Consider the following 26,911-nt stretch of genomic DNA (forward strand, 5'->3'; position numbering starts at 1 on the left):
AGCCCACACCTTGGCCCCAGCCCCATGAGCCTGACTGTGGATTTCTGATCTCCAGCACTCCCCGATAACCAGCTTGTGTTGTTTTAAGCCTAAGTGTGGCATAATGTGCTCCAGCAACAGAGAGTGGCTAACCCAGGTCCCCAGGGCCACTGCGGCTCCGGCTGCTGGGTCCCCACCTGTGGGCCTGCCCTCTCCTGGCAGGTTGGCAGAAGCCTGGCCCTAGAAGGTTCTGAGAAGGTGATTCTTCCTGTGAGTCTTAACAGGCTCTGCCCCACCCACAGGCAGGGGAGCTACCCCCGGGCTGGGATTTCTGGAGCAACAGGAAAGCAGCCGCCGGCCCGCACCCAAGACCTCTCCCTCCCTGCTCGCGGAGGCCAGAAACTCCTCCAGAGCACTGCCTTTGCTTCAGTTCCCAAACAGCGGCCTCTGGGAAGAGGTCATTCCAAAGGGAGATTTACACGAAGGCGTACACAGTCTCCATAAGTATATGTTCCCTGCAAGCTGGTTCCTGAGTAGGGGTGGGTGTCCACACAGGAGAGGGGTTCTGGAAAGGCTCCTGGGATAGGAACTCAACCAACCTCCAGACTCACCTGTCCCTCCTGCCCCTCATTGGCCACCCGCCCCCTTTCTCCTATCAGGTCCATTTTCTCTGCAGAGCCAAGCGGTTCCTGGCTCCCTCATCAAGAGATGGGGTCTTCCTCTTTCCAGGTCTGGACTCACTGGCCCCCTTCACACAGCACACCACACCACTCTGGGGGGCAGTGCTGGGAGAGAGACTCTCTCCAGAGGATCTTTTCAGAACTAGGGGACCAAGCCATGGGCCACACTGGCCTCAGGAGAGCCCAGGCCTCCAGAACCCCAAACTGAAGACCATCCCATCTCCTCCAGCCCAGTGCATCCAGGGGACCTGGAGGGTCTAGTGACAGTGACACACAGCCAATGCCAGCAGGAGTCTCCAACTAACTGCCCCCGGGCCCAGGCCCCGGCCCCAGGAATGAGGGAAAGCAGTGTCTGGGAGGAGCAGGGCCTGGGGTCGGTCACCCCATCTTCACGTGCACAGGCTGATGCCCACATGAGCTTGTATGGGGGCGGGCCCTGGCACCTCAACGCACCCACGGCAGGCTGCTGAGCGGGGAGTCACGTCAGGGCCCTCCCTTCTGTGACCTCCTCTCTTGCATCACCATATGCAGGAGGTGCCCTCACCCAGTGCGCAGAGCCCGCAGGTGAGACCCCAAATGATCTCTGAGACTCATTTGTACGCAGCAGATGCCACGGAGAACCGGCCACAGGCGATCAGGAGGGCGAGGAATGGCAGGCACCCCCGCGACAGTCACAGGGTCCACATTTAATGTGAAATATGAACACAAGTACAGCGTGACTGGGCTCACTTAACATACCTTCCGCTACCAGCGGTGTACAACTGAACACGGTTCCATACGCAACGTTGGGGACACAAAGTCACTTCAATACCAGGTCATGAGAAATGCTCCCTTTCACTTTGGTTTGGGACGACAGGCTCGAGGGCCGCCACGGAGAACCGGGCCTGGACGTGAGAAAGCAGAGGCGACAGATACGGCCTCCGGAGAAAGGCCCCGGGGGAGAAACCGGATGGCACGGATTGGCACAAAGGGCTGGGCCTGCGCGTACAGAAAGATTTGCAGGATAAACCAAATAACATTGGAAATCATACCTCCGGTAATACTTCTGTAAGAAGCAGAATTACACTACATGTTGTTCACATGCATAGGAGTGCGTAGGAAAATCCGTCGCCGTCGTCGAGGCCGGAGTGGGAGAGCAAAACGTGGACTGGACGAGACAAGTTCGTCGGCAGAGAAACGAATCCACGAGAAGGTTGTGTCTGGGGCGGAGGCGTCTCATCAGCAACAGACCCGGAAGGCAGCCCACCCAGGAAAGGCACCACGCACACGCACGCACACGCACAGCAGACGCACACGCACACCCCCTCCTGCAAATAAATACACACGCACGCACGCACGCTCCCGTGAGAGCGCCCCGCCCCCGCCGGGCTCCGGCCAGACTCCCCCGTGGGCTCCGCTCCATGTGCGAGGCAAACGGGGACTGTCCCACACAGCGGGTGTGGAGGACGCACGGCCCCTTCCGGCGCAGGAAGAGCTCGGCCACCCCGTGCCGACGGCCCGCGCATCCCGCCTCCTGGTGGCAGGAAGATGGTGGCGCCAGGGCTGGAGAGCAGAGCGAATCCGCGTGTCTGCCATGGCCCGACAGAAGGCAGCTGCACTTTCTGACTTTGGCATTGAGCGACCTTGACCAGAGAGCTCTGGTTCGCAGGAAACCTCCCTTGAAAACACACCAGGCCAAAGCTTCAGTGAGGTTGCGCCTGGGGCTGTGTGCCAAGTGGGCTCCAGGGTCTCTTCAATCTCTCCCCATCACTTCCAAGACATGACGAGACCTTTACTGCATCCGTTGGTAAACCAAGCTGCCAAGTGGCCCAGAAAGTTCTATTAAGAATCCCAGCATACTATGCTCGGCCCATGTACAGCTCACTCTCCGTGTTTCTGAAACAGAGCACGAGCATCCTGCAGTCCGTGAACATAGGCCTCTGGCCGCATGTGGTGGAGAATGTGGATAATGAGCTCATTCCCGGGGAGGAAGACAGAGCAACAGAGTGTGTCTGTGGCCAGAACTAAAACTTGAAACACCCTCCAGGCCTGGCGGTGACCTTGACTGTGTGCAGAAGGCCCAAGATACCCAGACTTCCCACAAAGAGTTCAATTCCTGGAAGTTGCTCAGTCTGGCATTAACAGCAAAAACTTCCCAACTATAAACTAAATTTGTGATCTGATTATTAACAGAATAAACCCTGGAGGAAACACGTAAAGAGGCAGAAAAGAGAGCTATGGCTAACAAAATGCAGAAAGTGGTTTCAAACATTCATTTCTAGTTTAACCTCAGTAATGCAAGGACAGAATGGGAGATGGTCCGAGAAACAAATGTGCTGCCAAAAATTGTTTTCTCTCTCACAAAAGTGAAGTGAACAGGGTTTACAACTGAAGAGAATAAAGGTGGACTTTGGAGTAAACGGAAAAAAAGGAAAGAGCCTCCATTCTCTGCCCAAATGAAGGTACTGACCCGAACAGTGTTCACAACTGAACCAAGTATAAATGCTGGCACTGCTCTGATGTGACCTCTAGCATGGGGACATGACCTCTACTGTGGCGGTGTGACTTCTACTGTGGTGGCATGACCTCTATTGTGGCAGTGTGACCTCTACCGTGGTGACGTGACCTTTGATGTGGTGGCGTGACCTCCAGCATGGTGATGTGTGACCTTTGGCATGGCGACACAGCCTCCGGCCTGGTGACATGACCTCCGGCATGGTGACATGACATTTGGCGTGCTCAATGGGGCTCCCAGCATAGTCAGTCCCCTGCCGTGCCTCCCCCGTGGCCCCTCACCTGGCACCGCCCACCTCATCCCCACATCCTGGCCGCTCTGGTGCGGGAGGGAACGGTTTCCCAAGCGGGGTTTCCAGTGGCTTCGGACAGAGGAGCTCTGTGAGGGTCAGTCGCCAGGTTATCCCACACAACAAATGCTTATACTACACACGTGTCTAGGGAGGGGAAGAGGAATCCCAGGGTTTTCTCCAGGCTGTGAGTGAAAGGGCCCCCCTGCCCGCCCCCGAAGACACGCTCCCATGGTGGCGCAGTGGAACCCGCCGAGGGAGCTCGGCCTCAGGTCTTCCTCCAGGCGAACGCCTCGTCGGCGAGCACCTGGGCCAGCCTGGTGTTGAAGGGCCCGTAGAAGTCCTGCAGGATCCTCTGGGTGACTGGCCACATGGGCCCCAGGTTCCGGTCCTCGGGTCGCCGCGCGTTGGACGCGGGGCTCTTCGTCATCAGGGTCTCCTGTTTCTCCCCCAAGGGCCCTAGAACACAGAAACACTCCCATGAGGCCAGAGGCACGGCAGGAAGGAACCCTGCAAAACTCCCAGGCCCACTTCGTGCTGAGACAGGAGCTCCCCGAAGCGCTGGGGGATGAAAACTCTCCGGCTGAACCCACCCTGGAGCCACTGAGGGCAGAACGCGGAAGGGCCCTTGTGAAGAAGCAGGGACTGTCCGGCCGGGGGCTGCGCCCCTGCCCTCAGACGTGCGGCGGGAACCAGGGGATGCAGCCTCACCCGAGCCTCCCCGCCTGCTTTCGTGGCCACAGAGCCACAAAGGGCTGGCTCTCGTGGCTGTCAGCCTGTCCCTGGATAACTGTCTGACCCACCTGGCATGGTCCCTGTACTTAGATTTTCCTGCTAACCAGCCTGCCCAAATTCTGCCAGTGTCGTTCCCGCTTCAGGCTGCTGATGCAAAGGGCCTGTGGCTGCTCCATAGTTCACCTTGCGTATCATGCTGTATGGTAGCCACGGGGGCCGGGAGGAGGCCACCTGTGCCCAGAGACCCCAGGAGCTGCAAGGGGCCCACCTGCCACAAGGCGACCGGTGGGGAGAGAGGCCCGGGAACAAGCCACCTCTATCCCCAACCCTCTAGAACACAGGCCTCTCCGTGGCTTAACCAACCAGATCACTGCTCAGGCCCTCGGGATTTGGCCAAAGTCCTGAGCCTTTACACAGAAAACCCTATTCCAGTGTCCTTGGGATGTCCATAATAGAAGGAACAGAACAGGCCTTTCCTGTCTCAGGGACTAAAGACAAGCTCATCAATGCAGCAGGATCTACCAGGGGTCAAATCAAAGAAAAATGGTTCTGGGCCGTCACAGGGAAAAGTGATCACCTGCGTCATGCCACCAGCTCACCCACGACAGAAGGACTCCAAGACTAGTGGCGGGCCAATGTACTCCAAGAAATATTCCAACAACAGAATTCCCAGGCCAGATTATTAGATGGGGCCACGGGGCGAGTCCTGGGGAAGAACGTGCACTTTGTTCTAGATCTTCAGTGAGTGGTTCACGGGGGCCACCCACATGGGCAGCACTCCGTGTCCACACTCCCATCCTGCCGGCCATCACCATGGCCAGGAGCAGCTAACCTTCCTAGACGTGCTGCTCAACTACGCGGCCCCGACTCCAGGGGTCCCCAAAAACCTGGGACAATGCGATGACCTGTCCATTCCCTTCTTCGAGGCTTGTGGCCTCTGCAGGACTGTTCCAGCCACACACTGACCTCTCACCCGTCCTCAAGGCCCAGCTCACAGACCATGCCTTCCAGGAAGCCTTCCATTCCCTCCTTCAGCAGCTGGGACCCCAAGTCACGTATGTGAACCTATGGCAAGCGTGCTACCCTTCCACTGCTTTGTTCTACCAGTTACTCGATGACCCGAGCTGTGGCTTTCCCATCTCGCTCTGCTGGACTGAGAGCTCCCCAGTGAGGGACCCCCCTCTACCCCAGCTGCAGGCCCTGCACTTGGCAAACAGCTACTGAGCTAGCTAGGCCCGGCCCGGCACACGGAGTCTGCCTGTGACTCAGTGAGCACCTCGGCCGCACGGGGTGCACGGCCTGTGCCTGCCCCACGCTCTCCCCCGTGACATTCCTACCGAGGTTGAGGAACTGGAAGACCCTGTGCATGGTGTACTTGACGTTGGACGCGTGGTCTTCCAGTCGGAGGATGAGAAACTGTTCTTTGTTAAAGACGGCGAGCCAGTCCAGGAGGTACACGGCATACAGACCGACCTGGAGCCTCACCTAGAACCAAAGGAGGAGGCAGGCGTTACGTGGGGGTCCGTCCCCCCTCACTTTCCCCACAGTGCTCGGGCACAGGTATGAGCCAATGCCAAGTTATCCAAGTGAACAGCTGCCTTCAAAGGACGGATTTTGAGCCCCAAGCGTTCTTGGGTCCTCACGCAGGGTTCTGAGCTCCCCACACAAATGCTTCCTGCTCAGGGTCACACGGAACCCTCACAACGACCCCATAGCTGGCAGCGGGGCACACTTAGGAGTGAAGACTCAGAGGCAGGAAGAGGTCGAGCCCGCACACAGAACAGGCAAACGTTCTCTCTCTGCACCGAAACCTGGCCGCTCCTGCTCCTACACCCAGCACACAATGGCCATGAAGATGCCTCAGGCACAAGCCAGGTGAGGGAAAGGCCATGCGCCTGGGGCCATCCGAACCCTGTGACCAGGGTTCGGATGGCCAAACACAGCCTGTTCTAGGCAGTCACATGTCCGGGTCCCCATGCGCTTGTGCCTTTGCTCACACCTACCTGGCAATTAACCCCACCCAGAGGGAAATCTGGCCCCTGTCCTTGGCTCCTGGGAGGTAACCTCTGGGTCACCTCGGATATCCTGCCTGATAAGTATCTTTGCTCACCTGGGACATCGGGCCACCTGACAGTAAACAGCATGAGTGACGACAGGGGCTCCTGGCGACACAGGATCAATCTGACCTGTGGTAGGGGCTGGACAGTAAAGATAGTAGGTGACCGTGCCCCAGGACACAGTGTGGCCATTGAGGCCTGGCTGGGCTTCCCTGGCTGGAATGCTTGTTGCAGACCACGTGCTTCCCTGCATGGGTTGTAATGGGTCCCCCTCCCTGCTGTAACCACGAGCACCCGTCTTCAGTGTGCCCGTGATTCCTTCCAGGGACTGAACCCCAGAAGTGGTTTCGGGGACGCCCGACTTACAAACACGTCAGAAAGGAGAGCGGTCTTGGCACACTCCCGTGAACTTCACAGTTGCGGAGGGAACAGCCCTCTCCCCCTCCACCCTGCCGCCCCTTCTCCTGCGCACCTCCTCCTGCTCCCCGCCCTCCCCAAGTCCTCCGGACCCTGCTCCACTTCCTGTCTACTGCTCTGCCTCGGCGACCTTCCCAACTGGTTCCCTCCATGGCCTCTGCCTAGCCTCACGCCAGCCACCCCAATCAGGCCCCGCGGTCACGGCCTCCTCACTGGTGCTCCCATCTAGTGTCCGAGCAGCCAGCCCTCAGCTGCCACCAGTGAAAACGGTCCCCACGCCCTGCCCCCCCACGGTCCCAGCGTGGCAAGCTCTTGGTCTGGCTTGTGCTCAGCCCCCAGCCGGCCCCTCTGGGCCTCGGCTCCTGAAGCTGAAGGCCCGGGCTCCTCCGTCATCCCTGCCGCACGAGGCCGGCCGGGCTCCGACTGCCTCGATCCCTCTCCCACTATGCTTCCCCCACTTCGTTATTTTTCCAGTCCTGTGGGAGGATGCAGCGGAAGAACAGTGAGAGGGGATAAGTGTCTCCAAAACCCATTAGGTGCCGCCAGCTCCCCGGATGTCGCCTCCTTGTGCGCCAGCCCGTAACGAAGACCCCAAGCTGGGCCAAAGCCAGAGAGAACCTGAGTGTGTGCCAGCCTCAGAGATCCTGTGTGCGTTGCCTCAACACAGACAAACCATTATGAGCAGGTCTCCTCAAGTCGTCGGCCTCCCAGAGCATTTCCACTTCCTGTCAGCCCCATGGCCAAGCCCCCTCAGGGACGACCGGCCTCACGAGGTCATCTCTTCCAGAGAACCTACCTTTGGGACCTGAGAATTTTCTAGAATGAAAGGCTGATGTTTGCGACAAGGTGGGGCCCTATAGCATCACCAGGAACCCACACCTGACCTGGCCACATGTGACAGACTATTTCTCAGCAAGCCTGCTTGTGCCCGTCGGGGACAGAGCCCGCACAGCCGCTCCCGGGAGGACAAAGACCTGCTGGCTGAGGCCCTCCTGCGGCAGGGTCTTCCCTCACGGGTGGCAAAGGCCCTGGTGGGGGAGGGGGTTCTGCAGGGGAAGGGAGGTGGGCTGGCTCCCACAGCGGCAGGCTCCCTGGTCCCCTAGACATCCCCCTCTTCAGGCCGCCCCACCCCCTTACCACTCCAGGGAAGCCCTGGCCGCCCCGAGTGATACGTTCTGGTTCATGCAGCATCACCACTACAACGGGACGCCACTAAGACACACCTACGACAGGCCCCCTCAGAGTTCTTCTTTGCCTTTTCCCCCGCAGAGGCCAGAGAATCAAAACAGAATGAAGATAAAAAGGGTATTTAGGGGAAGTGTCTGATAGATCTAAAATGACAAAATCTCGGAATGCCTGGGTGGCTCAGTTGGTTAAGCAACTGCCTTCAGCTGAGTTCTTGATCCCAGAGTCCTGGGATCGAGTCCCACATCAGGCTTCTTGCTCAGCGGGGAGCTTGCTTCTCTCTCTGTCTCTGCCTGCCTCTCTGCCGGCTTGTGCATTCTCTCTCTCACTCTCTCTCTCTCTGACAAATAAATAAATAAAATTTTCTTTAAAAAATGACAAAATCTCGGAACTAAGAAAAGCCTTTGAGGTGATCTGCCCAGCCAACTCTTGATGGAGAAAGGGAAGCCCAGGGAGGGTAAGGGCCAGCCGAGTTCAGCTGGGAGCACCCACCAGCAGGAGGAGCTGGTGCCAGGGTCCCCGCCACCAGGGCTTCCTCCCCCACAGGGACAGAGCCAAGGAGAGGTGGATACAGGCTCTTCCCAGACAGGCACTATGCCGAGCCTCTCTGTTCCCAATCAGGGGTTCAGGTGGGACTCCCCACCCAGCCCATCTGCCATCTGCTAGTGGCGAAAACTCCTCGCTTGTTCACTTGCTCATTCTGCAAACAGTCACGTGCACACGGCATGCCAGGTGGCCCATGAGCCAATGGAGACATGCTGCTATGTCACCAACATGGGCCCTGGCCGCCTGGAGCCTGGACCTCGCAGGGGATGTGGAGCTGAGCTGCTGAAGAAACCAATGTCTGGAGCCACCAGCCCTTCCTGCAGGAGCTGGCCAGGGGCTGAAGAGTAAAGCCAGTCTGTGACCCGCGATACCCGCCACCCTTGTCCTGTCTACCCATCCTATCACTGGGCATCTCTCTCTGACTGCTTAAGCCACCACCTCGTCATCCTCAGCAAAACTGAGACTAAGCGCAAAAGGCCAGTTTAGACCTTGGAAGCTAACCAGCTAAGGTGGAAACGCCATGAGTCTGAAAGGCCACAGGACCTGGGACGAACATGAGGCCTGTTACCAGCTCTAAGTGCCTGGGTTGGGAGTTAATGTCTGGGAGCCTCAGTGTCCTCGTCTGGGAGCCTCAGTGTCCTCACCTGTAACACGGGCACAGATTTCAGGGCAGCGTGGAGGGTAGAACATGGAGTACCACGAGAGCTCAAGAGGGTGCCTTAGTGCAGCGTCGGGAGCGAACAAAGGTTGGATCCCGCCGTCCTGTTTTCCCCGGCAAGGGTGCCGAGGGGCTGGAGGCCCGGCCGGCTCCAGGAGAGACAGAGTGCCCGGCGGCACGGGTGTTCATTCTTTTCACCCCGTTTATGTCAGATGTTCACTACTCCATGAGAGACACACAACATGAAGCCCCTGAAATGAGCCCCCGGGAAGGAGCCCCCTCCAGCCCTGCCTGGCCTTGCCCTTCCAAATCCAGCCGGCACAAGCACTTCCTCATCCAAGGCCGGGAGGGAAAGCCCACACCGATGCCTCCCTTTCAGAGTGTCTGCGGGATCACCTGAAGACAGAGCTCAGTAGTCACACCGCCAGGGATGTGGAAAAGCAAGACCTCAGCGGGTAAAAGAGACAGTAAGAACGGGAACACGCGTTCATGGCAAAAGCTCTATACGTGTGGCAAAATCCAAGTCTTCGGGCCATCGGTGCGCACTGAAGCCAGCGCCGGCGGGAGATGAGCTGGCTGGGCCCGCCGAGGCCCGCTCTCCCAACCTCTCCAGCCCCCTCGTTAATCCTCACTAGGATCCATGCGGACAGTCACACACACAGTTCCCGGCGGCCCCTCACCTGATGGTTTCTTGAGTTGTTTTCCCTCCCTGCTTCCACATACCTGACATTCTACGATACAATAACGAAACCAAGAATCCACCTGGACTGGGACTTCACTTCCCGGCCTGCACTTCTTGCTGCTGCCAGGCCGTGCAGCCCCCGTGGGCCTCTCTTTGTTCCAAATTACTGGACTCTGAGTAACCAGTCTGTCTCTTGACAAGCGTGCCACACAGCTCTGGGAGAGGATGGCTCCAGCACCTCTCTGAACCATGCTAGCTGGGTAAGTCACCTCAGCCCACCCTATCCTGCCTCGTGCCCTCCCTCTCTTCCAGGCCGTGCCCTGGCTCGGGTGTCCTCCAGCACCGGGCACGGTACTAAGCACGGGATGGGCACCCAAGATATGCCTTTGGAGACGAATCGAGCCTCAGCTGTAAGTGAGGCCAGTCCCCATTTCGTGCCACGCCCTTGAATTTTTAGGAAATATCTCCAGAAAGCGGCTCTTCTCTCCAGCAGGCCCTGCATGGATGACCCTTGTGGTCATAAATAATCAGGATTAAAAAGCAACAGCTAAGAGAGCCATTTTGAAGCAAAAACTGTACTTGGCACCCCAGCCAGAAAACACACGGTTTCCCCCTCTGATCTCACCGGTTCATCCAATCCACCTACACATCTTTTCCACTATTCCTCCTAATTGCTTCTAGAAACTTCCATTTTTTCATACCCTGTCTCCACCACCAATTCTCTTCCAGAAACCCCATCCCATCCCACCCTGACCGTTCTGTCTCTGGGAGACAATCCCCCTCCCACCCCTGGCGACCCAGGACACCGAGCATCTTTCTCAAATGCAAAACGGCTACATCGATCCTGTCCTTAAGCCCTCCCTGGGGACCCGTCTCCCTCAGGATGTGTCCAGACTTCCAAGGTTCACCAGGTTCCTGGGGATGCAGGCTCACTTCCCTTTTGCCATCACCCCACCATCCACACAACCACATACTGTGGTGGCTGCAGCAAACACCCTCCAAGCTCACCCCTCGGCCTTTGTACAGCCTGCTCCCCTCTCCTGCACATCTATCTCCATGTCCCTGGACGACTCGTCCTTTAGACCTCAGCTCAAACATTACCTCTCCTGGGAAGTCCCCCTGATGCTATCTGTGTCCAGATAGCCTCTGCTCTTACCCCAGCCTCTATGTCACTCACCCAGGACCCGGCGACACACCTGTCCTGCCACAGCTACAGTCCCAGCCCAGGTGCCAGGCCCAGACACAGCAAGATGACAAATGCACATGAAGGATGGCAGGATAGAATACGCTGCCTGAAATATGCCATTTTGGTAACAGGATTATTTTGAGCTGAAGGCAACTAAGAAACGCAGATATAAGAAGAGCTCTCTGCCCTCACCCTGTTGGCCTACAAGCAGTACATTAACTTGAAAGGGGGCCCTTCCCCCCCTCCACCAGGATGGACCAAAGTTTGTCACTGGAGACAGCTCTAGACCTCTGCCAGCCTTAAGACAGCACTAAGGATCTGACATAACAAACCTCACTAAAGTTTGCCCTTACCAGCCATTACCTCCCTCATACATTTATTTGCCTTCCCACCATCTGCTGCCCTAGAAACTCAAAGTCCTTTCCCTTTGTCTGGTCACCTTGCTACAAATGTATCATTCTCCTGTTAAGATATTATATAAGCCTGAGTTCTAACCATTCCTCTGAGTTACTCATCAGAGACAAGTGTATTTGCAACACACGCGTTAATCAACTTGTGGGTTTTTTTTTCCCTTGCACATCTGTCTTTCGTCAGTCTAATTTACAGGGCCCCAACCAATGACTCTACGATGGCTGGAAGAAAAGGATTATTTATTTCTGTTCTCTATGTGAACGAACGATTGCTCTGATCCTTACAGCTGCCGGGTGAAGCAACGGTACTACTACTCCGTTTTATGAGGAAGCCACTGAGTCTCAGAGAAGCTGAAACACCTGTTCAGAGTCACGCAGCTAATAAACACTCGGGCTGGGAACTGCACCATCTGACTCCACAGGCTACTCCTCTACCCTACACCCCTGGCCAGATTCTGTGCAGATCTGTGCCCTTGCGTGCAGCTCCTCTGACAAGCTAAAAACTCCGGCAGGAGCGCATCAATCCAACTCGCTGCCCGATGCATCCTACTGGAACTAGTACCCTGCCTTCCAGAGAGGACAGCCTTGATAACAAGAAAGAAGGAGTGAACCCCCCTGACCTTGAACTCCCTGTGCCCAGGGGGTTCCCAGCCTCCACCTCCAGCTCATGTCTGCCTTACCACATGATATGCTCCACAGAGCAGCACACCCTGGGGCAGGGGCGGCACTGGCCTCACCGTGGAAGGCTTTCCTGCCACACTAATCTACTGCAAAGGCACTCACGTGACCTGGGAGCTGTGCATAGAAAACCACCCTGAGCCAAAGTGTGCTGAATTCGCCACCAGCAGCTTCTTTTGTGTAAAAGAAGGCACAAACGTATAGCTATCATCCAGAAGATGAACAAGAGAAAAGAAAAGAAAAATCAAGGGAAAACATTTTTCTGTTTAGGCCCCACTGAAGAAACACTGAGAGTCACCGGTTGGCAATATTTTAAACCACCAGAACCATCCACCACTGGAGAACGTGCTCAAGGCCATTTGAGAGTGGGTCCCCGTGTCTCCAATCCTAATTGCACAGTGCGTTTTCTGAGCCTCAGTACATGGTAATCTTCCTAAATGCACCCTCATTCCCTCAGAGGGAGGAGAGAGGAGAGTACTGTACTGGGGAGATCAGCTGAGAAGGACACCTGGTGCCCGCTCGAAGGGCCCATCCCTTTTAGTTTTTACGTCCGTGTATTTGCCTGTGCATTAGCCACCGCTCAGAGGCACGGGGAGAGGCATCTGCACATTCAGACGCTTCTCTGTGTCTCTGTGCTCCCATCCCATCCACCATGCCGCCTGCATAATAAGCACCGAGGCGCCTGTGCTGGGGGGGGGGGGGGCGCTTCCAGGATACGCACAGGCATGGCATTGTTGAGCGTGTTGTTGTAGACGCAGGCACGCAAGGAATAATCGAGCATGCAATTTTCAAACAGCTGCAGAGCTTCTGTCACTTTTTCATGGAAGTCATCGGCAGATTTATTCGAACTTGCGAAGTAGAGATAGTCAGAGTACAACCTGTGAATAAAATAAAAGGATATTTTTACCGCCCAGGACTGGGAAATCATGCTCCTTGCGTGACAATGACAATCAACATGCAATCACATGACCTCGTCTCATGCATCAGGACCCTGCCACTTCTCGTTGTTCCCTTGCGGATAGGGAACCTTCCTGTACCCCCTCACACCTCCCCACCCCTGCCACGGCCACCCAGGCTCTCCTGAACTCAGACTCATCTATACTGGCCCCAAACAAGCCACCGGTACTTTCTTCTTTTCAGTCTCTCTTTTTTTTTTTTTTTTAAGATTTTATATATTTATTTGACAGAAAGAGACACACCGAGAGAGGGAACACAAGCAGGGGGAGTGGGAGAGGGAGAAGCAGGCTTCCTGCTGAGCAGGGAGTCCGATGTGGGGCTCGATCCCAGGACCCTGGGACCACGACCTGAGCTGAAGGCAGATGCTTAATGACTGAGACACCCAGGTGCCCTCTTTCCAGCCTCTTGAGTGCGCAGCCCTGCTTTGCCTGTCCCAGTGAGCTTAGAAACTGTGCGAGAGCGAAGACAGGCCCTGGAAATGTTATGCTCCTCCCATTCTCTCTCCTCCATCTGAAGCAACGAGAGCATCTGTCGCTTTTACATTACGGTTCCTCGCGAAACTCCTGCCCATTCCACAGGCATTCCAAACATTAAAAAAAAAAAAAAAAAATTATGAGATGTTATCTTTCTAGATTTTAGGGACCTATTTTTTAACACAATATAAAAACACTCGCACATGTGCATGTAGTCACCATAACCCTGCTTGTCCACATTCACGGGTCCATTCACATGGATCCCTCCGCACGGATGTGCCATGTCTTCCAGGATCCGGCAGTGCCGCTCCTTGACCAAGCTTTACTGGGGATCCTCTAAACCTCTTCCCAGTTAGGTCTCACCTTGTAGATGACCACGTCCATTCCTGAATTGCCCAATTTCAGCAAGAATCCAGTGAGGTTGGTTTAGCCAAAATTCCCCACCCTCTGATATCTGATCATACTCTGATAACTGATCACCCTTACTGGGTGGTGAATTTCTGGTCCCCCACTGACACCCAGGAGATGTCTGATCCCCCCAGCCCACCTTTAGCCAGAATCCTGCTAGGTTGGGTTGGTCAAAACACCGACCTTCTTACCCTGATGTGTCCTGAGTAATTTCCAAACCCCCGACCCCTCCTCCTTGGCTATAAGTCCCCACTTTTCCCTGCTGTGACTGAGTTGAAGCCAGTCTTTGTCCCCATGCTGTGTCCCGACCCCCCACAACTGGTCCTGAATAAAGCCTGCCTTCCAGCCTTGAACAAGTGGCAGGATAAGGGTCTCCTTGCTTGCTTGCTTGCTTTCTCTTTCCTTCTAACCTTCCTTCCTTCAATAAATCCTCTGCAAATATATTTTACTGGACTCTGCATTACAGATGGACTTTTTTTTAAGCACGGGGTTTTTCTTTTCATATATCACATGAACAACCAGCAAGACGAGATGAGTTACAGCAGCATAATAAACACAGCCCCCATGAGACGTCCTCCTGCCCAGTGTCTCCAGTGGCCATAACTGGGAGTCCTGCTCCCCAAAGGGGACCTTCATTATCGGCTGCTGAAATACCCTGCCGGAAATTTCCTGTGCCTATTCAAGCACATATCCACACATTTTATATTTTTGAAAACACACAAGGCATCAGATTGCATCCGATGGAGTCAGGTCACCGACCTACAGTGGTGGCACTTTTCCAGTCGCCTCCTTCGGAGGATTCCAAGCACCCACAGCAGCAGGCGAGATGGGACACAGCAGCCTGACAGAACTGGGATCCCACGTCACCCAGTAACTCCTTTCTTTAACGGAACTGGGTTATGAATACCCAAACCTTTTCCTGCTCTGCTTGCCAAGAGGCTAAGCTCTTCATCTTTTTGTTTTTCAAAAATCCCTTCTTCATTTCTGCCTGGTGCCTTTCCGATGCCCACTCCGATGGGACCTCCCCACCGCACCCTCCCCTCACACACCAACCTCGGCCTGCTTGTGGGAACACGGGGCTGATGTGGGGTGGCCCCCTGGCTCCAAGGACTCAAGTTCTCCCTCCCATGATGCCATACTTCCTACCCCCCGACTTCTCCAACATGGCTGCACTCTTGCCCGTAGAGGCAAGTCAGTGCCTCTTCCTCTGTACCGAGTGTCTGAGCGGCACACATCTGTCCACACATCTGTCCTGCCCACCATGCCCCACGGTAGGGACCGACCCCGGAACGCAGCACACCCACTGGTCAGAAACCACAGGACCCCACGGCAGACACCAGCTGCAAATGTTCCTCCAGTGCCCCTCCCTCTGACAGGAGGGTATGCAGATGCACCCTCAACAAGCGTGGCTTCGTGGGGACCAGAACTTCTCACCTTGGCCATTTGGCACGAGGCCTTTGACACGACCCTTTAGAATCCACCCACAGCCAGTGTCCCCAGAGGATACCTGTGAGAAGTCTGGAGATGCCTGGGATCTGCCCACAGATGGCCTAGAATCGACACACACCCTGGAATGGGAGTTTCGCAGACTTTCACCCATTTGGCTGAATTCTTCAAAAGGCCCTGCTTCCAGATCATCATTAATGATGCTCAGTGACTGGTGAGTTCCTGCCCCACAGATCCATGCCAACCTGAGCACATCACGCAGGATGATACTATATCCATCCGTTACAGTGTCCCCCAATGCCACCTGTCTGTCCGTCGCACCCACTGCTACAGGCCGGTCATAGTCTTAATCTCGAGGCTGATGGGTAAATGCCCAAATCAGATTTGCACGTACCTCAAAGAGCAATTCAGTTGTACCTGCCACATGTGCCACGTGGCCATGAGTCTGACAGGGTGCCCTTCCCGGCTCACACCTTTTATATCAGTCCCGCTGATATTACGGCCTAGGTCAAGAAACTCTGTCCAGGAAAAGTACAGACACCTTTGAAACTGTCATCAAAATCTGTGTTTAATAGGAAATCCAAGACCAAAGTTCTTCCCCAGGACTCCTACAGGACTACCCACATTCTTTAGGGGAATCAGAATTCTATCGCATAACTTGCTATCTAAAAACTCAACCACTGGGTCAAGCTTTCCATATGAAGAGTTGATTCTGTAGTTATAACATTTCTTGTGGACGTTTGGCTCATGAATAAAACAAGAACCCCGAAACCTGCCTCAATTTTAAACACCAAGTAACTTCATGAAGAATCTGCTGACTCCATACAATTCTGTAGAGATCAGGAAGTAATCGCAGGGCGCAGACTGGAACGTGCCTGATGTTCCAACCAGGCCAGGCCAGCCCTGGGAGGGAGAGGACTATGAGTTTTCATGTTTGAGGTGAGGTGAAGTGAACTCAGGACCCCCATTTCTGGGAGTCAGGGTCAAAGCCTATCACAACCAAGCCAGGCTTACTTTCTCAGTAGAGCAGAGCGGGGCTGTCCCTGGTCCCTCAGACTCTCCAGGAACCCCAGATCTGCCCACAGAATGTGCTCAGGATTCCCCGGACCCGCGCGCGCCAGGATGTAGATCTATAAGCCGGTGTCCTTCATGCCCCACTTGGCCAAAAACATCTGCGCAGACTTTGTTCATCACAAGGAACGGCCGCCCCTCCTATGTGGATTCTGTAGATCCCCCCAAAATACATCCCCAGTACCTGTGAATGGGATCTTATTTGGAAACAGGGTCTTTGCAAACGAGATTACGTTGAAGACCCTGAGATGAGACCATCGTGGATACGGGGCGCGTTGTAAACCCAGTGACCAGCGTCCTGACAAAGGAGACAGAGAGGCCGGGGAGAAGGCCACATGCACACGGAGGGAGAGGATGGTGTGATACCACAAGCTGGGGACCACCCAGGGCTGTGAGCCACCACCAGCAGCTGGACACAGGTCTGGGACAGTCCCTTCCACAGAAGCCCCAGAAGGACACTACCCTGCTGACACCTGGCCTTTAGACAGCCCACCCAGCACTGCCAGAGAATACATTTCTGTTGCTTGAAGCCACCAGCTTTATGGGAATTTGTTGCAATAGCCCCAGGCAATGCATGCTGGTCCTAACCCCCCATTGCCAGGAAGACTGAGGGGTCATTTCTGCCAGCACCGCTCCCCTGCCCTGAGACCCTGGCAGAGTCCTGAGCGTGCAGCTGGATAAGGGCACAGGTCACTTTCCCGCAGAGACGCAAGAAGGAAGGCAGAGGAAAAGCACGAGCTCTCACTCTCAGGGGAGCACTGTTTATACCCCTGAAGAATGAGACTCATGCTTCACAAGAACAGAAGCAATACTGAAAGCAATGATTTCCCCGTAGCTACTCTCGGGGGAGAAAGGACCAGGTAGTGACCAAGGATGACTGAAAGCCACTTGGATAGTTTAAAGCCATTAAGAAAAATGCTGAAAAGGGCAGCAAATGTATCAAGAAAAAGGATCCAAAAGCTGGAGCAGACACACTCAGGTAACAAGAGATAAATCTAAACATCCACATTCTGGTGTTTCAAGTCAACTGTAGAATGATAAGTAGGGGGAGAAGCCAGCGGGGAAAACACACAGCAGATGTAAGCTGGCCTCGTAATGAATCACCACAGAGCTGCCGGACGCTTGTGCAAATCTCAGGATGCGTTAACCAAGGTATGGCACGGAGAATGAGGAAGGGTGTCACTCTGCTCCTCCTGGCAGGTCGGGACCCCAAAGGATGCTTGCCTGCTTCAGTGCTAGGTACCGAATTGGGGGTGTGGGGGGAGCTGTTCCATCCGAAGAAGCAAGACTCAGAAGGAAGAATAGGTTTCAAGGGCTACAAGGCTGTCCGGGGCTGGAAGCAGACCTGAACGCTGCTCCTGAAGGATGGCCTGACCAGTGGGTAGAAGGTTCGGGAACTGGTTTGAGGCAAGGGAAAAAGTCTCCAGTTGGGACAGTCTGGCGTGAAGTGAGTGGCCCCAGCCCAGGGGCAGTCAAGGCTGGCGGGGCTGAGTGCACGCCGGGCTGACCCTGCCGCCCAGCCAGCCCCCTACGGCTTAGGGGCTGCCGAGCCCCCTCTTGCTGAACCACCTCATTTCCTTCCTCCTCAACCATCCCAAACAGATGGGTGTAAACAGATGGGTGTTACATTTGTCCACGACTGTTTCCAAGAACAATTCCCAATATAAGTCCAAATACATTCCACGCCTTCTGTGCTAGGCTTATTTGAAAAGGCTGCTAGGCGTGGGGTTCAGCCCCACGAGGGGAGTCGGCCCTCATGGAGGTGCGCTCAGCTCCTGCCTGGGCAGTATGGGGGTCCTGGGAGCCAGCACCGCTGCGAGAGGGAGTGGGGGAGAATGTGTGTGCGGGGGTGGGGGGGTGGCTCCCTCAACCTGGTGCCTCTGGAAGGGACCACGTCTCTCTCAGGGGGACAGACAAGAGGCCGTCGGGGCCACCATTGAAGGCCCCACCATGTAAGATCGAGACAGTGACACCAAGGCCAGTGGTCATTCTCTTCAACGACACTGACAGGGTGTCACTCCGAATCCACGTGAGCAGAGGTGGGGGGACCGAGCGCCGCAACAACGGGGGCAGCCCCTACTCCGTGGGCTGGTCTCGTGGGCCAGGCTCGCACAAGAGCTGTGGCCTTCAGCTGCCTCCATCCTCATGGCTTCCATCCCTGGTCCCGCCGCCCCTCACCAAGCCCTGCATGGGGTACTACATGCATATCCTCATTCTGTGTTCACGACCTGCATCCCCCTCAGCCCCCAGACACAAGCTGAGTGTCCTCACCCTGTCTCCAGAGGAGAAGACTGGCTTTGGGAGAGACCAGGGAGCCTCGCAAGGTAACGAAGCCCCGGCCCCTGGCCTCAGAGTTTAGGGATGGAGCCAAACCAACAGCTGACGAGAGCAGGGTACGAGCCACCAGAGCCAGAGAATTTGGGGTTTTATTCTGATGTTCCGAATGTAGGAAGTACACGGGGATTCGGAATGCTGAGAACCAGTTAGTAAGTGGCAGCAAACAGAAAAGCAATCACGACGCGTCACAGAGCCACAAACAAACAAATGCTCGGGATCAACACAAGGAGCTTCGCTGCCCGGGGAAAGCCGATGTGGTTGCGGAGCACCCCACTGGGCATCTGACAATGACAGCAGCGACAAACAGGTGTTCAGGTATTTTCTAGAATCTCAGAGCTCCCAGAGTGACCTCTGAGCACCTGCATAAGCGGTCCTTGGCTACAGCAACAGCTCATTGGATTTTAAGGGTTTTAGCTCTTCAATGATGACGTGCTTGTCGGTTGGCCTCCCTGCGACCAGGAGACCCAGGCGGGTTCCAGCCCCAATGCCTCTAGTTCAGGGAGGCTGGTTTGTTCTCCTCTTGTCATGGTTTTGTTTGTACCATTTTAAAATGGAGAAGTAATCCACACACCAACAATTCAGTCGTTTTTAGCAGACACACACAGCTGCACAAGCCCCACCACCAGCCAATTCCAGGAGACCCGCATCAACCCAGAAAGTTGCTTTTGGTTTTAACCTGCCAGTGCCCAGGGAGGCTCACAGGAGAGGTCACGGCGATCCCAGGCCCACAAGGCACAGGGAAGTTTCGACTGCATCAGCTGCGTCTCGAGAGCCCGCGCGGCGCCAATCCTACCAGCTACTGCTCCACGCACCAGACATCTGGAGAGCTGGTTTGTGAGAAACGACTGGGGGCAGACCCCGAGGTGGGGACAGTGGGGAGCAGCTGACGGCTCCTGGGGGGCGGGGCTCAACGCAGGCTGTCCTGGCCCAGACGTCGCTGTGCACCCAGAGCCCCCGCCAGCCGGCTTCTCAATGACACACATGGGAACGGCCCTAGTCCCTCAGCCAGGAGCCTCCAAACGTGGGCGCTCTCGTCCTCCTTCAGCCCCCCACCCCGTGACATCCCCGTCTTCCTGCAGCCACCTGAAGGGTGATTACAAAAGTGAAACCCAGAGCATCCCTTCATCATTCTCCATTTGCCCGCACCCACGTTCAAATCAATAAGTTCCTGACCTCTGATATGGTGCCATCAATAATGATTACGTATATTTTTCCTACAGGGAAATAAAGGCCATTTAACATGGCCAGGAAGGAGGCCCTTCTGTCTCACTGAATCATGAGCTGTGACTTTCCCATCACGAGGAACAACCAAGCAGGACTGACCAGGCCGGCTCCCTTGGAGGAAAAGTCGAGAGTCACCTGAAGCCGTACACATGGGTGACGCTGCTGGGGCTCATTTTCTGCCAGAGAAGAACATCCAGGCTTGGGCCTAAAAGTGTCCACGTGGACGCAGCACCTCCAGCCCATGGGGCTTATGTTGGGGCTGGGTCATCCCTTTCCCTTGAGGAGGGTTCTGGGTTCACCTTTGTTTCTTCTAGAGCATCCAGTCTGGGTACTTGGTCAAAGTTCATGGAACCAAGCGTAGAACCTCTCAGAGATGAGATTAGAAATCCCCTTGGTCTACAAGCCTGGCATGTTCACGAAGCACTTTCACACAGTTTCCTGGTGATCCTGACAGCAGGTGTCTCTGGCAGGGAAGAAAAGGAAGCGCCCAGGATCGCTGGGCTACCCCTGGTTAAAGCAGCGGCCAAGTCAGGCCTGGATCCCAGGCTGGGGGACACTACCATGGAGCACAGCCATGGCCACACACCCCCAAACAGCTTTAACTTGCCAACCTCACAAATCCAAGGTTTCTGAAGTGACCTGGAGGTCCGGGAGTGGACTGAGCAGCCTCCCCCGCACCGCCCTGGCCAGTCCTGGCCCACTCACCTTCCTGCTCCGATGGCAGAGGCTGACTCCCTGGTCCTGGGGTGGCTCCCAGTTCAGCCCTATGAGCGTGACCTCACACCACTTTTAGGGCTCATTAAAGACATGCCAATGACACCCAGACAGACAGCTTCTGAGACGCAAAATGCCTCAAATTTCCAGGAAACAGGCCACTGAGAGACACTCTAGTCTCCTGCAGACAGCCGCTGCAGGGCGTGGAATCAATCTGCGTCCTCACGACCTCTATGCTCCGTGGCTTCCACCCCACCACAACTCCAACCCTTGCCCAGAGCTCCCTGAATTTCCCTTTAAGATCATGGATGTTGGGCGCCTGGGTGGCTCAGTGGGTTAAGCGTCTGCCTTCGGCTCAGGTCATGATCCCAGGGGCCTGGGATGGAGCCCCGCGTCGGTCTTGCTTTTCCCTCTCCCTCTACCTGCCCCTCCCCGTTTGCACTCACTCTCTCTCGCTCTCTCTCTGTGTCAAATGAATAAATAAAATCTTAAAAAAAAAAAAGGTCACAGATGTTACTAACTGATGCACCCCTGCTAGGGAACAGCAAGCCCTCTAATCCTGGTGCAAACACGTGCTAGAGAGCCTGTCATGGGACGCCAGCGTGCCAGCTCACCTCTCCCGCTGCAGGGAGTGTCCACGGCACGACATCAGTGCTTCCAGGGACACAGAGACATTGAGCTGTTTGGAGAAGATTTTCAGCACAGGCTGAACTTCAAGAGAAATTCCTGCTGCGGGTAAGAGGTCTACAGGGACTCAGAAGCGTGGGTGGGCGCGGCTTCCTATCATCTGAGCTCAAAGTCGCCCTGGGATTGGTATCCTGCGCTCGCCAGTGTGGAGTCCACGCTTAGCCACCCAGGGAGACGGGGGTCCTTGTGGTTCACAGAGCCTTGCCGGAGTGGGGAGTCATCCTGCTGGTGGCTCACGGTCCCATGCAGCGTCTGCCATCAGCAGGAAAGACCTGCTCCGCACAGGCCTCCCCAGGACAGACAGTAAACAGTGGCTGCCGGACAGGACAGGCCTGGGCGGCGCTATCTCAGAAGGGCGGTCCCAGCCACATGGCTCCTGCTGGCGTCAGGGAGACCTCTGTGCGACTGCGTCACGGCCCACCCCTTCACGCTGTCGGCACCCACCCCCGCCCCAGCTTGTCCCACGACGGGCCCCATAAACCTCCTACACACACGGCTGTCTCCACCTCTGCGTCCCAAGGACCAGCCTCTGATAGGGAAGACAGCTCAAGTCCTCAGTCAAACCGACAGGGGCTCAACCCCAGCCTGGACACTACTAACCAGGTGACCGTGGGTAGGCGACTGAGCCCCACCGAGCCCACACACCGGCTTGCCAAGCGCAAATGAGGCAATGCCTGGACAGGGCTTAACACAGAGGCAGCCTGGAGTTAATGCCAAGGTCACTTAATTGAGGGCTGTCCCCACCCCTTCCATTAGACATGGGCTCCAGGAGGCCAGACAAGGATTTTGTCCCTCAGTGATCGTCTCACTGCCAGCCCTTCAAAGGTGTCCAATAACTGTGTATAGTGAGCAAATGCGCACTCACTCACATTACTGTTAGTATTTACTACTACTGTGACCTAGTAATAATAGCTACCAATTACATAATGTTTTGCATTTTCCAGCACTGTTTAAATACGTTACATATATTAAGGTACTCTTACAACCCTAAGAGCAGGACTATTTCCCCCCATTTCACCAAAAAGGAAATGAGACACAGAGAGGTTAAGTAGCTGCCCCAAGGTCAGTGGCAGAGCTGGGACCTCCTGTCCCCCAAGGCTATGATTCTATCAAGGTGACCCTGGTTTGCCATTTATTACCCATACGTCCTACCACCCACTTTGCAGATGGAGTAAAATCCATGAAACCAGGATTCCTGTCCAAAGGCTTAGCATCGCTCGTTACTTTGTCCGAATGACCAAGCGCGTGCAAACGGATACACTGTATTAAGTGCTTCACCCCCTCCTTTCCTCGCGCATCATCATAGATTAATTACTGACCCAGGCCGGTGGGTTGTTAAAAAGTCAGTTTCTACAAGCAGATGAAGGAAACAATGCCCCAGGAGCCAAGGTTCAAGGTGCGCAGGTCAAAATAAAGTTCTCGTTCTTAACTGAGCTCGGTTCTCCTTCCCGATTTGACCATCATCCTAAAACGTGAGCAACACCCAGCATCCTGCGCTGGTCACTGCCCTCCCCGGCAGTAAGACGATGCACAGACTTAAACCCAAAATACAGACACGGTAAAATCCTTAACAGATGGCGTGCGACCCCACTCCAAGTGTCCCCTGAATGAACTATGTCAGCACCTTCCGGCCATTTGTCCCGGTGAATGACGGTGGCCTCTGAATTACGAGGCCAACTCCGTCAACCACTCACACACGAAGAGGCGGGAAGCTACCGGGAGGTGTGGTGAAAAGAACAGTCTTTCCCACTTTAGCGTCGAACTAAAGGAAGAAAAATTCTGCTTTTTAATTAACTAGGCCCATTTGGCCTAGAAATGTTTCACTTTTTAAGCTGTCATTAGCTCTTACGTAGAGAGACTTGCAGTGTGAAACCTGGCCGGCCCTCCTGGCCACGAGAACCCGTCTTCCACTCTTCTTGTCCTCCAGAAGGGGGAACAACAAACGTACCATTTACATCTCTCTCTGGAAAGTTAAAAGTGATTGGTTTGATTCTGTGCGCAATCCCAACACTTTAACAACCCTCTACGTTGGATCAATTCTAGAAAAAAGGTTAAATGTGAATCTGAAACTAGAAACAAATTCCACCCCACCCCTGCCAATCTGTAGATGGCAAGAACAGTTTAGCCTAATCCCACTGGCAGAAAGCAACCCCTGCAACCTTCCCCTGCAGAAGAGCAAGGTCATGGAATGACCCAAGCAGGCTGATGGCCTGTAACCCAGTTAGACCAATGGGAACGGGGGTTCTAAGTGTTTGTTTCTTCAAAAAACCTAAACATTGAGTGTCTATCTTCCTTTCTGGCTGGGATGGCTAATAAGCCAGACATTTAAGATAGGCCATGAGTCATGGGTTTCAAAACAGAAATTCCTATTGTTGCATACTTTTTTAAGTCAATGTTTAAAAAGCAATGGAACGGCTGTTGCTGTCAGTAACCCACACAGACATTGTATGCATGAATGCCTCCCACCCCCCGCCAACTGTGCATGTGCAGGCTCTGCCTCGACACGGTGACGTACTTGTAGCCTCTCTGCTCCTGGTCACACCACTGGGGCCTAGGCTCCTGGATGATCAGACAGAGAAATGGGGAGCAGGTGTGGTAGGCAACCATCCCTGTTCCTTGGCATGCACACCCCGCCATCTCCTCCCCTTAAGTGTGGCCTGGCCCTCATGACGTGCTTCAAATCAACCGAACACGGTCAAGGTCATAGGCTGATACTCCAGTGGTGAGATGACACAAGGTTGTGACTTCCGACCTGCCCACTGTTTCTCTCCCTTGCTGGCTCTGAAGAAGCAAGCAGCTATGCTGGCAAGGCCCAGAAGCAAGGTACTGAGGGCAGCCTCTAGCCAACGGCTGGCAAAGAATGGAGGCCCTCCTTCCAACAGCCACTGAGGAACTGAATTTGGCCAGTGAGCTTTAGAGCATGGGAGCTTGGAAGCAGAGCCTTCCCCAGTCAAGCCTTTGGATGAGACCCCACCGTGCGGAAGCCCTGACTGCAAGCCTGGGAGAGATCCTGAAGAAGAGGAAACAGTAAACTGTGCCAGATTCTGAGCCACAGAAATGGTGTAATCCTGAGTGTGTAGTGTTTTAAGCTGCTAAGTTTTGGGGTGATTTGCTACATAGCAGTTGATGGCTAATGCAGCAGGCACCCTAACAACCGGCTCAGCCTCCTGAGGCAACTGCCACCACGGCATCCCACCACCCCCTCCTCGGCACCATGTCCACTGTGAGAGAGGGAGGGCCTCACTTCTATGTAGAAGTACCTGTTCCCAGAGGGTAAGCCCTGGGTGGGCCTTCATGGACATGTGCGTGCACAGCACCCAGCACCATGCCCAGTGTGTGGTCAGGGCTCAAAATAATGTCTGAGTTGATGAACTTTCACCACTGAAGGTGAGAAAGGCAAGAAATCTTCACTTTTGGGTCCTATAATAAATGGAGTATTTGACCCAGAAAGCAAGCAAGCAAACAAAGGGGTGACTACTTGGTGACATCTTATGGCCCTTGAGCCTTCTAAAGGAAGGCAGGCTTTTGGCTGGGTCTGAGAGGCAAGTTGGGTAGGTCGTGCCTCTGGCTCACTGTCTGAACCTGGGTGGCACCATGGCCCTCCCCATTCAAAGGCTCGCCTATGGCCGTTGTGTTCTCAGAGGTAGAATCGGGACTGCAGAAAGGGAGGGACACATGTAGGGAAGGTGACTCCGCTCTCCAACAAGAGAGCCTGTGGTCTTTACCTTTGTCCTCACTGATCTCCCTGCTCAGAATGCTTCTTCCTCTCAACCACGTACCTTCTTTGTTGACTTGGAAATCTCTTACTCATCCTTCAAAACCTAGTCTGGCTTTACCTCCTCCAGAATGACTTTTCCCTACCTGAAGCTCATTCCCTCTTGCTCCAGCTGGATCCACAGACCATAACAACCACAGCCATTCCTGTCTTGTAACCAGCCATGAGCACCCCATGCCTGCAGCCTAGAACAGGACTGACACACACCGAGAGAGCCCAGAGACTGGTTCCCACTGCTCTACGCCCAGGGAGTGACAAAATGTCACAGTTTTCACTGTCTGGGCCCCCTGAGGTAGAGGCGCAGAGTGACCTTCCTCAGAACGAGGAACCAGGGAGATGTGACAGGAAGACATTCAGTGAGCAGAAAGCGCACTCTTGAGAGAATGTTCCAACCTTGTGAACTACAGCTGGGGGCTGTCTAGGGGAGGGAGGCAGAGCAGCTGTGAAAACACCTCAGTGGGCGGCGAGGGGTCACTTAGTCACTGAGCCTTTCCTTTCAAGGCTGACAGTTACATAATCACGTCTACGCGAGAGCACCACTGGTTTGTGTCAACTGTTCTTAGCCTGAGGGGGACCAACCCACTCCGTGAGCAGAAGGGCCAAACTCCTGCCTCCAAAGTGTGGGAACTAGCAGGTAGGATGAGGCGAGCTGTGCCGAGGGCGGCGGCTGCTTCAGCACCGCACCAGATGGATTCCTGAGGCTGAGAGAGGGGCAGAACCAGAGCGGAACCATCTGGGGCACATAGATGTGTCTTGTGGCATAGCACCAAGAGGGCTGCCGGGACGGAGATGGGGCCGATAATCCAGCTCCCCTCTGACCAGATCACATTCACAGCCGCAAGGGCCATTTTGAGAGCTCTACCAAAGGGACAGAGAGAGAAATTCAGGGAGAACAAGCAGGGCGGGGACGTGAAGGCCTGTCCTTCTGGGGGGCGACGGCGTGAAACAAATGAAGTGACATGTGAGACTGTATGTGCTTACTATTGTGTGTCACACACTCACACACACACACACACACACTCTCTCTCTCTCTCTCTCTCTCTCACACACACACACACACACACATTGCACTTAGCTGCACAGGTAAGCAGTCTGGAAGAAAATATACCCGATATAAATAACAGCTATCAGATGGGAGACTATAGGTGCTTTTTATAACAGTTCTCGTTGTAGCGTTCCAGTACCTCCTCAGATTCCCACAACACGTCTTACTGTTGCCATTGGCAAGGACGTGTGGAAGGAAATGCGCACCCATCCAAGGAAGGTATTCAGGGTCCCTTAGGTTCCTGGGGCCACTGTCACAGACTACCACTAAATTCCTGTAACTGCAGGAATTTAGTCTCTGGCACTTCTGAAAAATGCAAGTCTGAAATCCGGGTGGGGAGTTCCTCCTGGGGGTTCTGCAGGAGGGTCTGTTCCAGGCCTGTCTCCAGCTCCCAGTGCCAGCTGGCAACACTAGGCATACCTTGGCCTGCAGACATGTCCCTCCAATCCTGCCCCTGTCATCACATGACACTCTCCCTGTGTCCAAATATCCTCTTCTCACAAGGACACCAACCCCCGGCTTTGGGGCCACCCTAATCTGGTAGGACCTCATCTTGACATGAGTCCATCTACATAGACCCTGTTTTCAAACAAGATCACACGCACCCGTACGAGAGGTGGGGCTAGAACTTCAACGCATCCTTAGGAAGGGCACAATTCACCCCTAACAAGAGGTAGGTAGAAAAGCGAGACACAGAGGGCTGGGTCTGCTTCAATACCCGGCAGCCTCTCCCACTTGGGGAGAGTGACCCTTGGGTCTCTGCGGCTCTACAGGGAAG

The 26,911-nt window shown here is 54.8% G+C and overlaps 1 protein-coding gene across 1 annotated transcript in view; it reads right to left on the reverse strand.

Moving 5' to 3' along the window:
* Window positions 1-1,252: 1,252 nt before the first annotated feature.
* The window catches only part of CHST15 (carbohydrate sulfotransferase 15), a 76,707-nt gene continuing 51,048 nt past the window's right edge, over window positions 1,253-26,911 (reverse strand). Inside the window, exons 7-9 of the mRNA XM_032312219.1 lie at window positions 12,718-12,874; window positions 5,515-5,662; window positions 1,253-3,901 (exon numbers count right to left, since the gene is read on the reverse strand). Of these exons, the coding sequence (XP_032168110.1) occupies window positions 3,711-3,901; window positions 5,515-5,662; window positions 12,718-12,874 (496 nt within the window). The 3' untranslated portion in view covers window positions 1,253-3,710. The remainder of the gene's footprint in view (window positions 3,902-5,514; window positions 5,663-12,717; window positions 12,875-26,911) is intronic.

This window comes from Mustela erminea, chromosome 14, assembly GCF_009829155.1.
Source record: "Mustela erminea isolate mMusErm1 chromosome 14, mMusErm1.Pri, whole genome shotgun sequence".
Classification (NCBI taxonomy): domain Eukaryota; kingdom Metazoa; phylum Chordata; class Mammalia; order Carnivora; family Mustelidae; genus Mustela; species Mustela erminea.